This window comes from Crotalus tigris, unplaced genomic scaffold (assembly GCF_016545835.1).
Source record: "Crotalus tigris isolate CLP2741 ecotype Arizona unplaced genomic scaffold, ASM1654583v1 scf7180000017546.9332058, whole genome shotgun sequence".
NCBI classification, from domain to species: Eukaryota; Metazoa; Chordata; class Lepidosauria; order Squamata; family Viperidae; genus Crotalus; species Crotalus tigris.
The window spans coordinates 8,499,517-8,513,093 of record NW_024096465.1 but is presented as its reverse complement, the minus strand read 5'-3'; the positions used below and the strand labels follow the sequence as shown (position 1 = coordinate 8,513,093).

The 13,577-nt window shown below is 37.2% G+C and overlaps 1 protein-coding gene across 29 annotated transcripts in view; it reads left to right on the top strand.

The window, feature by feature from the left end:
- The window catches only part of USH2A (usherin), a 466,524-nt gene that overhangs the window by 141,186 nt on the left and 311,761 nt on the right, over positions 1 to 13,577 (top strand). For all 29 annotated transcript variants that reach the window (XR_005555900.1, XM_039336192.1, XM_039336254.1 and 26 more), the window contains one exon: positions 8,257 to 8,387. Coding sequence is in view for 28 of the 29 variants with exons in the window: in XM_039336192.1 (XP_039192126.1) it covers positions 8,257 to 8,387 (131 nt within the window). In the remaining variant the exon portion in view is untranslated. The remainder of the gene's footprint in view (positions 1 to 8,256; positions 8,388 to 13,577) is intronic.

Sequence of the window (13,577 nt, the reverse complement as noted above, 5' to 3'; positions counted from 1 at the left end):
CTATTGTGTTACTCAATGCTTTTTTTGTTAAAAAAAAAAAAGGGTGCCGGAACTCACACATGTTATACAACCCGCCTTGCCTACCAAACAAGGTTCCAGAACTCTGTTCTGGCTGTTCTATGACAAAAAAAAAAAAAAGCCCTGGTGTTACTTACTGATTTACTTCTACAAACTTCATTTTTCTATCTTTATTAAACTTCAGGCGATTGTTTGAAAGGCATTTAGCATTGGCTGAAGTGGCTAATTTTGTTCTTATTTATATTATTTTTCTCTTTTTGTACCTTGGCTCTCTCTATCTGTCTTTTTTTTCTGTTTGTCACTTTATGCAGCCTTGAGTACAAGAAGACTACCAAATAAATAAATTTTAGTAATAAAAATTAGCTATGCTTCACAGTCTATCTGCTTGCCTGTTACCAGACCTTATCTAATAGTGATGTATTAAAAAGAAATAACAATTTATAATACAAAAATAGTCGCTTACTTCTTTTCCAACTTCTTTTTTAATTCCTTCATCACCATTACATTGTTTTGCTCAAATAAAAGTATTATCAGCATACATTCTCTAAAATGATTCATATTTACGGAATAAAAAGCCATGACAGTATGGAAGTACACTGAAATTTGAACAAGCTAATTGCTTAATTCAAGGATTATAAATCTAAATATAAATTGCATATTATTGATAGTTAATTACACAGTTCAGGTCAAATAGAAACCCATCTAATGCCAGATAGACACATCTTGCATAAAATAGATCCAGCTGGGTAAAATAATCCACTTGCAATCTTTATCCATACACATATTTATAGAGATTTAATAGTCCTTTCCTTTTAATACAATACTTTCTTTTTAAACATGCCAGAAAAGATTATATAGCTAACATGGTAAGAAGAAATGCATGTTGAGATCCACACATCTATTTACATCAAGATGGAACTGAACAAGCATCAACCTTGTAAAAGGTTTGCTCTGCTGTGTTTATTATTTGTGTCTGGGGAAGGGAATTGTGCAAGATTTTCACAGATCCCATACCAACAGCTTTCTTATTACACTTTGGTAAGTCTATTTGTTTTAAATGAAAAAAAAAAACAGTTTTTTTCTCTCCCCACACTGGAGAAAGTCACCATGTCAGTAATAACTAGGGGAAATGGCATTTCAGGCATCACTAAATGAAATATTGTGTATTTCTCTCAGTTCCTGCCTCTTTGGTTAAATCATTAGCATTTTTCAGATTTGTTGCTGAATAAGCCATTCTGCTTTGAAAACCTAAGCTAGCCTGGAGAAAATCTAATCTATATACACATCTAGAAGTTGCAGTTTCTAATGAATTTTCACTTGAGTTTCCATTGAATGTTTGTTTTGCTTCACTGTAACCTATGGGTGTCAAACTGCTGGCCCATGGGCTGGTTGCATCATATGGAGACCACGCATACCCCAGCTCTGGCAATGCAAAAAACAATACATCGCGTGATGTGACGAGTTTGACACCTATGCTGTAGCCTGTCCAAATAACTCTTCCTGTTTACCTTTGCATTCAACATTGGCAGTTGTCAATGTACATTTACCCTAATGTACACTTCAAAGAGCACTACAATTGTCAAATTATAGCTTAATATTTTCTGTGAATCAGAGCAGCAAAAGTGAAATATTCTCTGTTTATGTAATAATCTTATAATGTGCATGTCCTTTTTCTAAGAATGACAGCAATAGATGCAAATGCATTTACACCCAACCATGGTAGACTGTGGCAAAGTAGTTTGTGATAGTATAAATAAATTTCAATGTAGCCCAGCTTTCATAGTCATTAATTTGTGCTGAGTCACCATCTCACAATACAATAATTATCTAAAGCATTTTATGCTGGTTTGGAATTTAAACAAGTGAATATTAAAATAACCAGATATTTTTTAAAAAACTCATTTTTAAAAAAATAAAAAATAGAAGATTTGAAGTATTTGAGAAAAAAAAATCACCTAGATCTAAAGGGAACAGAACTGGTGCAAAACCTTGCAGGAAAAGCTTGACGATGTACCACACCAAGCATATATTTTTTTAATTGTAAATCTAATTCTCAACATGAGGCACTGGGATGTTGATATACTGAAAAAAATATTTTTTCCAGAAGCTTGTTCCAAAATGTTTTAGGGCTTTGATAGCAATTCACAGAATTTTGAATATAAATTTATATAAAGTCAATTAAATTTGTTTAAGATGAATGAAGTGGAGTGAGCCATGCTAATAAAATTTCTGGTTATGGTATTCTGCATCATCTGCCACTTTCACTGGCCTTAATCACTATTCCCAGCTACATGAAGCATTTTCCAAGTTAGGATCACAACTAGTCTTGAAGAGGAGGTCACACTCCAAAAAATACTTAGAGCTGAAATTCTTGATTTTATATAGGTGTATTTCACATAGATTTGAATATAATTAAAATATAATAATACTATTATTCTCCAGTTGTAACTCCCTGCTTGTCACTTTAATATTTAGAGATTGGTAACAACCTTTGGAGCTCACATCTATGAACTTTTGGATGCCATATGGAACTTAGGCCTCAAAGCCATGTACTTCTGCCATATTCGATGCTACTTTTCTAGGTTGTCATAGCCATATAAAGATGTCATTATTTATGAATTAAAATATGTCCATGGAATATTACATCAGTGGTTCTGTTGGCCATGGTTTCAGATATCCCTTATTTTTCTCATCTATAAATAAAATGTATTGGTTCTGTGCACTGTGGCTGCCTGCACATTAGCATAAAACTATTTGTAAAATAATATAAATTGTTTATATTTTCCATACTATTTCTATACTAAAGTCAATTTTTACCAATAATCCATGAAATTAGGCCTGGAGAAGTTAAATGATTTGACTAATGTTGTGTGCTACATCTGTGGCAGAATTTGGTTCAGAATCCATCTCTCTTAATTTATAATCTCTAACCACTAGCCACTGTTCTCTTATTAAACAAAACATCATTCAGAAACTAGGAGGGGAAACTGCTTCTAATACATCAAATCTTATCAAATGACTCTAAACTTATCTTGCCTTTGTTTTCACCAAGGTTTGTTGTAAATCTTCCTAACTAGAGAGCAACAGGACTCGTGTCCTTGCTAAAAAGAGAAGATTGATTTACTATATTCACAAAGAGGCAGGTGCTTCCAATGGGGACATAATAATGAATTTAAGTCGCTAGACTCTTAAGGAAAAGTGTTAAGACTGGAAAACGTGGTAAATACTTGTAAAATAGAAAAAAAATCTAAAACAGCTTTATGCCCAATATCTATTTCAAGTAACTGTTTCAGAAAAACGGATGCTGCCTTACGGGCTTCTTATTCTTCAAATCGTCTAATTGATTGCTCACTGAGCTCACTCAGCCCAAAGTAGAGAGAAACTTTGTACAGACATCATTAGTTTTTCTCCATTTAAAGATTAATCATGAAGAGCTCTGGCTCTTTAATTCTGTAATTTGTATATTTAATGGGCTGCTGCAGAATCTATGACAGTAATTAGCATAGCCTGAAAACTCATTAATACACAACAACATGATTAATGCAACATTAATGCAAACATGACTGAAGTTATTTGGGTTATGTAGTAAGAAGATTAAAGCTAAAATGTCCTGTTTGTTTTACCAGTAGTGGGTATAATAGGGTGACAAAAAATAAAAATACAAATAGGTATCAAATTAGTAATTTTAACCTAGCAGATTATATCCAAATCATTATCATTTCCATAATGTCAGGTGTTTTGATACAGAAAACAACATGTATCCTGCAACTGTTTAGGCTGGCTTACCTGATTCGGGTATATTTTGTTACATTTGCAGTGATTTAGGTCATACATGTTTCAGATCTTGCCATATTGAAAAGAATATTTTTGAGCCTGGTATTGTATTGAATACAAATAGAAATGTTACACTCTATATTTAAACATGTCCTGATCTGGCCTTTTCACTAAACATTGTAGGGAAATAGTAATAAGAAAATAATCTTTAATTGGAATGTATGGAAAGTTTAAATTAGTTTTATGCCAATAAATATTGTACTTTTTTGCTTTGTAATGAAGTTACCCGTACCTGCCACTGTTATCATTTTTGCTTTCTGGTTTTATCAGAGATGAATATGTTTTCATATTCATCTCTGATAAAACCAGAAACATGGAAGATTCCCTCCAAACAAATTAATAGTTGAAAATTGACTGAAAGATTTGAAATAACAATTGCTGAATCTGGTAGACTGGAATTAACTATGTATATAAATCTAGTGATACTCTATTATTTAATGCTTATAGTTTTGAATTCTCGGCTAACTTAAAAGTGCAGTTATTTTATTTTACTTAAGCCTCATTTCATTCAAGAGGTCAGCATGTTATACAGAACAGAATCTATTTTCTCACCAAATGGCCATCTTATGAATTTCATTGATGAGGACAGATTTGAACTTGGATCTCAGTGGACCATATCCAATACTTTTACTACTACATCACACTGACTCTGTGTGTATGTGTTTGTGCGCGCATGCACTTGCATGCACATCTTTAAGTCAGTGTCAGTGACTGGAGTTTTCTTACCAAGATTTCAACAGTGGTTTGCTATTATCTGCTTCCTAGAACTGAAGTCCCCCATGTTTGCTTTGTGCCTAAAGACAAGATTAAAACTCACAGTCTCCTGTTTTCTAGTCTAATGCCTTAACTGCTACACCAAATTGGCTTTCCTGACTTTTATTTAAAAAAGAGTATTTTAGAAAGTCATTATGCTTGTCACTTTTGTTTGTCTTCCTCTCAATCATATATACATAGAAAGATGCACTGTGTGAGTGTATTTTACATATTAATTTTCTGTAGAAAAATTGCTGTGGATATGCTTGGCAAATTAAAAGAATGTTCTATCACCCAATATCCTCCTTCAACATTTGAGAAGCTTTGAGGAGAGACAGGCAAAATTGATTTCACATCCTAATGTCAGACAGCTGAGTTTCCTTGAAACTTCAACACTTTTACATCTATTCCATTTTAAAAAAATTCTTGGGTGTCTATGTTATAGTTATACAAGATAAGCTTTTCCTTAGCCTTCATCTGACACTATGATTAAAAGTTAGGTGCCTGATAGGAAAACATTTTTTTTAAGAGAACTAATAGATTGAGGTTGTTTTGTTCTATGGGCTGACACAGATGCCTGATAGGCCATGTTCTCATTTCATTGCAAAATATTTGCCAATGTCTGAAAGGATGAATGTTCAGAACACTTTTTTCATGATATTATCTGTGCTTTTCCCAGTCTGATGCCCCCTAGATGCATTGCACTGCAACTTACATAATCCCACAACAGTATATTGGCTATTATGGTTATTCGCTATGCTTGTTAGTGTTTATGGGGATCCAGGAAAGATTGTAAAGAAAGTAGTTGCATTGGAACTTCAGAGGACTTTGCAAGAAGCAAATTATCGGGGCCTCATTCAGTCAAGTTTCGGGCTTGGGTAAAGTACTGAGGTGGCATTGGTGGTACTCTTGGATGACCTCTAGTGGGGTCAAGATGGGAGTGGTGCATATCCATCTTTCTTTTCTTGACCTCTCAGTGGTTTTCAATACTATTGACCATTTTTCTGGACTGACTTTGGAAGTTGCAAGGAGCAGCATGGAGTAGTACTTGTTCTCCTTCTTCCTTTTTTTTTAAAAAACCCCATGAGTTTGTTATTAATTGTTTTAAATTTCACTTTTCTGAGACTAAATTCCAGTAAACATAATGTAACTTACATATGAATGAACACTATGTGATTAAATATTATTAAATACAATAGATATATTTCTGGACGTGTGTGTGTGTGTGTGTGTGTGTGTGTGTGTGTGAGAGAGAGAGAGAGAGAGAGATGCTTGAAATCTTATTGTTCTGTTGTTTTGTTAACAGAATGTGATGAAATTTACTGTAATGGTAACTCCTGTATGTGAAACATTAATTTCCATATGCCAAGTTTGGACTAATAGGTTGACATAATTGGTACAAAGGGAAGGCATGTTTATAGGTTATTATGCTTCATCTTCTGTTGTGGAGCTGATTATTAGGGAAGACTGAAATATAAGAGATTAATTCAGAAAGTTTTTGATGACTTTGCTATGTATGTGTTTGGGTGTGTACTTTGCCAAAAAAAGAATCAGTCTATAGGCTGGGTCAACTTGTTCACAAAAGCCTTTTCACACATGGCAACACACAGGCAACAAAGAGAAGGATCATTTCAACTTATTTTCAAATTATTTCAAGCCAGGCCATAAAACAAACTCTGCAAGTGAGCCTAGAACTGTATTGTATTGGTAAAGACTGCAGTGATACCATCTTGAAAGACTGATGGCCTTTTCCCTTTCTTATACTCCATAGGGCATAACCCTTTTCCTGATGGTTTTTGTTTGTTCACTTGCTTATTTGTTTCCCAGGCTTAAAACATGTCTTGTGAACATGTGAACAAGTTTTCAGCATCGTTTCTTCAAAGTTGACTCTGTGACCCTCTATACCAGGTGTCAAACTGGTGGCCTGTGGGCCGGATGCGTTATGTGTAGGACACGCCCACCCCGGCTCTGCAAAGGCAAAAAAACATTGCAATATGTCATCATACATCACATGACGTGACTGAACTTAACATCCGTGCTCTATACCAGAGGTCCCCAACCTTTAGGGCACCAGGGACCAGTTTTCCATGAACCGGAGGGAACGTGGTTTTGTGTGCTGCCTGCAACCTGCTGATGGGGCTTTGCTTGTTTGTGCGGATCAGTTGCTGGCATGCCATGGCCCAGTACTGGCCCACAGACTGGGTGTTAGGGACCCCTGCTCTATACCATAAAGGCAAAGCGCTTTTAACACCCAAGAACAACACCCATATTCTGCAGTTGAGCAATCATTGTAAGACTATTCCCAAGGTTCACTCTGATTATTAGTATTGTGTAAAAAAAAAAAGAATTAGCCAGTCAATCCTGGGAAAATGAAAATCTATTTTGAATTAAACTCTTTGGGTTGTGCTGAATCAAAAATTAAGTAAGCATAGATATTTTTCTGTAATTTCTTCTCATCAGTCTCTTTTCTATTATCCCAAGCCCTCTATAAGCCAACTGAAACATAAAAGAGCTTTTGATTATATTCCCTGCCAAGTTTATTTAAAGTCAATTGTCACATAGCTGTGAACAGCTATTTTAATAGCATGATGGATGTTCATTATCTCAAGTGAATGTCTTAATATTTGTGAGTATATTGTGACTGTATGGGTGTCAACCTGTGGAAAGATTAAAGTATGTGAGTCAAAGGATACTGCTTATGGTGTGAAGTAATTAGTAGCATTATTGTAATATGAATATGTGTTGTAGTTATGATTCTTCAATTTTTCATAATAGAATCTGTCTACCCGAGAAGCTTTCATTACTTATTATTTTCTGCCTGACAAAGGAAGGAAAAAATGAATATGAAAAAGTTGATTCATTTGATACAGCTGGGTAGAACCCAATAAATTACACTATACTGTTATCAGTGTACTAAAAGGGAGCAACAAGGACATGAATATCACTGTATAAGAAGTAAAAACTCACTCTCAATCAGAAGTACTTACATCAGGAACTATGCAGAATGTGGCAAATCATTTTAATATTTGGTTCTAAAATAATTATGCCAGTTTAATATCCATATGTTGCAATTTTAAGGGTTTTTAATCATTTAATTCCCCCCAACCCAGATTTTCCATGAGAAACCTTCTGAGACGATAAAACAAAATGAAAAGCATTTCATTTCATAGGTAGAAAATGTGTTATTTAGAAATCAATTTTACATACATACATACATACATACAATATTATTTTATTTGGCCATTTTATTTGGCCATGTATAGAATTGACAATAACAACTGTGGTCCCTGTTTACAGTGACTAGAATGATAAGGTTGGAAGCTCTTGGATGTCTTCTAGTCCAAATTCCCAGCAAGAGCTGGAATCCCCAGACTATCCCAGAAAAATGGCAGCCCAACTGAAAACTTGAAAATTTCCAATGATGGAGCATCCATGACTCCAGAAGGCAGTCAGTTCCAAAACCTATGAATCTATTTTGTTTCCTCAGTTTTATCCAGACAGAGATCAGAAATAGTTATTGGATGTTCTTCTCACACAAGATCAAATATGTATAAATGCCATCTCTCCAAATGTTTTTTGTCATGTTCATTTATATGCCATGAATGTGTCAATTAGTTAGAAGTAAACATGTGTTTTTTTATTTCTATCTAGGTATTAAAATAAGCTTTAAAACTGCGGAACTCGATGGTCTACTTTTTCTCTCCATGTCACCTGGTAATCAAGAAGAATTCATTGTCCTTCAGTTAAGAAAAGGCCGTCCTTACTTTCTCTTTGATCCACAGGTAAAATAATGAAAGTTGCATGGCTATTTTTAATAATACAAAAGAGTATGTATGTATGTATGTATGTATGTATGTATGTATGTATGTATACTTGCTCTTTCCCTGTTTCACATAAGAGTTTAATGTAAAGGTTCTTAAACTATGGGTCCAGACCCCTGAAAGGTCATGAGCAACTTAGTTGTGGGTCACATTATTTTTTGAAAATCTGATCAGATTTGGACAGACAAATTAGGAGCATTATCAGAAATTGCTAGGGGCTTTACATTTCATTTTGCCTGAGCAACCTATAGTAGGCAACTGATGTAACATAAAGTTTAAAAACTCTGTGATGTACAGATTAAAATTTATTTTTTCAAAGTAATATATTTTTTCAAACCTACACTAATGAAATCATTAGTTTTATTTATGGGTTGGTTCTCACATAAATTAATTTATCATGCATGGGGATCATATTACTACAGAGTCTTAGAAGGACTAACTAGACTTCAGGTGACATATTCATCCCTAACAAGGATGAACTCCTGAGCCACACCAGAGGATTCGCCGAGTGACGGCAGATTGAAATCCCCCAGCACCATAAGCCTGGGGAATTCCACTGCCAATCTGGCTACCCCCTCCAGCAGCTCAGGCAGGGCTGTTGTCACATAGCTGGGAGGCAGGTATGTCAACAACAAGCTTGACTGAACCCTTGAATCCAACCTCAAGAGAAGGGGGCTGGGATCCTGCAAGGTCTCAAGGATTCTCGGACAAGAATCGCCACTCCCCCACCTCTTCCCTGGAGTCGCGGTTGGTGCATTATCTGAAACCCGTCTGGGCACATCTCTGAGAGAGGAACACCTCCCTCTTGGCCCAGCCAGGTCTCAGTAATACATGCCAGGTCGGCCTCCTCATCTAGTATCAAGTCCCGGATGAGGAGGGCTTTATTAATAATCGACCTGGCATTAAGAAGCAGCAACCTGAGGCCAGGGTCCTAAACACCCCCCTCTCCAGGTATTGGAGAAGAGTCCAAGGGGTCGGAACAGGTAATCGCTTTAATGCAGCGAGTCCTTGTTCCCTGAAGATGGCCCACCCCTTGGCTCCCACCATATCTACCTCTCCCTATGATAACCGGGATGTTCCGGCCCACCTCTACCCCTGAAAACTCCCCACCCACCCTGAAGGGCTCCCTCCCACCATCCCCCCCCTCCCGGCAGGCCACATCTCACATTCAAATCGAGCCGGGAAGTACATCCACCCCCCCTCGTTCCCAGCTCCATCACTCACACCCATACACACCCTAATACAATAAAACTAAAAAGAAAATTAAAAAACAATCATACAGTCAACATACACTGGCTAAGAGATTCTGGGAATCGAAGTCCAAATGAGTTATTGTCATTAAGTAGATCACCATCATTAAGTGAGACATACCCAGAATTTGCATTAATTCTGTCCCAATTTTGTTCTGCAAAATTAGCAGACCTTGAAATTACAATTCTTTTACTTCCATCGCTAAAGCGATATCCTTTTGACCCTGGCTCATAGCACACAAACCTGAGTTTTCTTCCCTTTTGCTGTCCCTTTCTTCTGATTGCTTTTGGAATATGTACCCATGCAGTACTTCCAAAAATTCTCAGATGTGCCAGTGATGGCTTTCTCCCATATAGAATGGCATATGGAGTATTATTAATGGAGGAACTCCATAGCCTGTTAACTATATAATTGGCAATCAATATGGCTTCTCCCCAATATAACCTGCTCATACCAGAATCCTCTAATAATGAATCTTTCATTGTTTGCAAAACACCATTCCTTCTTTCAGCTACACCATTTTTTGCTGCTGTGTAAGGATTTGTATGTCTGTGTCTTATCCCCAACTGCCCCAACCATTGTTGGAATTTAGTTGACATAAATTCAGTACCTCTCTCAGTTTGCAACTGACACACTTGTTGTCTGTACCTTCTCTCTACAAAACTTGCCCACTGTTTGAATTGTTGTAGCACCTCTGTCTTTGCTCTAAGCAAGTAGCAAAAACTATACCTGCTATAATCATCAACAATTACCAGTGCATATTTTGCTCCTCCCAAACTGACTTGCATAGGTCCCACCAGATCTGCATGGACCAGCTCTAGAACTCTTTTTGTTTGTCTTGTGCTACATTTACTAACTGGGAATGCCTTTGACTTTGATGCTTTGCATACTGCACAGTCCAAATATGTTTTGCATCCCTTCAAATTTAGCCCTTCTGGAAAATCTTGCATTTGCTGCAAAACTTGCTAAGTCTTCTATGTAGAAGATGAACACATGAATCATGCTCTGCAACATTCTTAAATATATGGGAACATTGAACCTTTTGTCCCTGCAATACATATAGATTATCTTCCTTTATGCCTTCTGCACAAATATTCTCATTCCTTTTGATGAGACACTTCCCATTTACAAAAATAATCTCAAAACCTTGTTTGTCTAAATTAGACACACTTAACAAATTATGTTCCATCTCAGGTACACAAAGCACATTGGTAAACTTTGATTCCAAATATGCAATTTTTACATCGCCTCTTCCGATGACTTTTGCTTTCTGGCCATTTGCCAAAGCCACAGCTTCTTGTGCTACTGGAACAAACCTGCAAAATAATTCAGAGTCATTACCAATTGTTTGACTTGCCCCACTATCTATTAGCCACTTGTCTCTGTTGTTGCTATAGCAAACTTTTGCAACACCAAAATGTTCCTTTTGCAAATCAGTCCTTTTTGGTTGCACAAATGTCCTTTGCTGCAAATTGTACCTTTGCAAACAGTTCCTTTTCAGATGGTTGTTTGCTCCACAAATGTAGCAATTCTTTTCTTGCTTAGCTCTCTGCATGCAAAATGTTTCTTCTTCGGAGACTTGCAGTCTGGACCCCTCCTCAGGAATTTCACCTCCTCGTGGCTGCTTCTAAAATGGCACTTTTCTTGTTCATTAAGCGAACATGCCTTTAAAGCCTCAAAATTTAAGTCTTGTTCTTCTTTACACTCAAATATGGCAGAAACTGTGTCCCAGGTTTTATCTAAACTGTTCAATACCAGCAGCTGTTTATCTGCCAGCTGCTGATAAACTCCAAACACAGAAGGAACAGGTAACCAGCAAATTTTAATGCAAAAGAAAAGTCAGCACTGGGAGTGAATTGCTCCCAGTGCTTTACATAGTTGTGCTCCACCCACCAACCCCACCCCACGTAAAAAGCCAGCATCCAGTCCGTATGGATAATAGGCATAGTGCACCACCCTTTCCCCCCCCCTCCAGACACACCCACGGAGCCTCTGCCATACCAGCCATTTGTTCTGATAACGAGGCAGCTGGAGGAAGGGAGACACAGCCAACGTAAGGCACAATCCCTCCCTCATCCTGCTTATCTAGTCCCTTGTCCAGCTGATAGGAGGAGTGTTCCTGGCTTCTGTCTCCTCTGAGGATGGCACCTGCAGCATCTGGCTGCATGCTCCCCATCTCCCAGCCCATGGCAAGCCAGGGGCTTGACACTTTCTGGGACTCAGGGAATTTAATCCCATATTGTTCTAAGTCCAAAAATAAACTTTGTGTTTTATTTAAATGCTGTTCCACAGATTCACCTGGTTGCAAACAGGCCCTGTAAAGTTTTCTTGACAATTGCACTTTATTACATGCAGAAACATTCACGTGCACAGCTCTCAACTTCAACCAAATCTCCTTTGCAGTCTTTAAATTTGCAACATTTAGAAATTGTTCATCATCTAAATTCAAGATGAGATAAGCCATTGCTTGATCATGACTTTTCTGATCAGCACCTGTAAACACTTGTGGGGGATTTTGCTTTGAGCAAACATTCCACTTTTGCAGCCCACACAATGTAATTCTTCTGGCCCAAACGAGGCACAGAGCTTTCCTTAAATTCCATTGCAGCCATTCTGCTAATTCTGCCTTGTTCTTATACTTTCTAAACACAGGCAATTTCTTCCAGCTTTAAATTACAATGCAGTCCTTAGTAAGCTCTGGGCCCATAACCTGTTAGAGAATTTTAATTTCTCTATTGGTGAAAAAATAAATCAGAAGTCTCACAGTTGACTGCATTTAGCTGATTCAAAATAACTTCTTTATATTTATATAAAAATATTTACAATACCATACATTCTTCTTTACAGCAACATAGCTCAATTGAACACTTCTTACATAGAGATACAGAGACAAACCTGAGACTGGAAATCCAGCTCCTAACTCAATACCTTTTGCACAGACTCAGTAACACTTTCTTCCCATTGGCTGACTGAGTTACCACATGACTCTTCCTGCTCATGAATATTCCAACAGTATCTCTTCCTTTTCTTTTAATTGATGCACATCTCTTAATCAACAGTCTATTAATTGTAATTTACTTATTTATTTCAAGTGCTGTTATGTCATTTTAGCCACATAGCAAGTTTAAATGACTTATGAAAATAGTTACAATAAATTCTCTCTCTCTCTCTCTCTCTCTCTCTCTCTGTGTGTGTGTGTGTGTGTGTGTGTGTGTGTGATTTTATAACTATAGTTGTATCAATAGCATTGTTATAAAATCTAAATAACAACTATGCCATTAATAATGCCCAGATACACCCTATATTCCCCTATCCTCCTTATTAGTGTCCAAGGACCTGCCTATTGTGATGGAATGTGCACTGCTTAGCATATGGATAGGACTTTGCCAACTCAGTTTGTCAAAAAAGATGCAAACATATGTCTAGTATTCCTTGTCTGCCAACACCACTTCCAGTATTTCTTCTACTACTTCATTTTCTGAGGTTTCTCTGTAATCCAGCATCAGTGTACAGGTTAAGATGTTCTGGGGCAATCCCATCAAGACACCCTCATTACATTTTGTTCCAGAGTCTGATTCAAATCTCAAAATGGCTCTCATGTCATTTTGAAGCTGTCCATGTATGCTCTGAAATCCAACTGAATCCATCTGACACCTAAGGCAAACCGACTACAGCAGTGATGGCGAACCTTTTAGAGACTGAGTGCCCAAACTGCAACCCAAAACCCACTTATGCATCATTGGATGCCGGGTGGGTGTGGCCCTTCGGGTTGGTGTGGCCAATTGAGCGGGTGTGGCCCATTGAGTGGGCATGGCTGCGGTGGTAACGGCAGACTGGGTGGGTGTAAAAAGTTCAATCAATCAATTTCAACTTTGCAAGATCTTTTTTTTCCCACGAGAA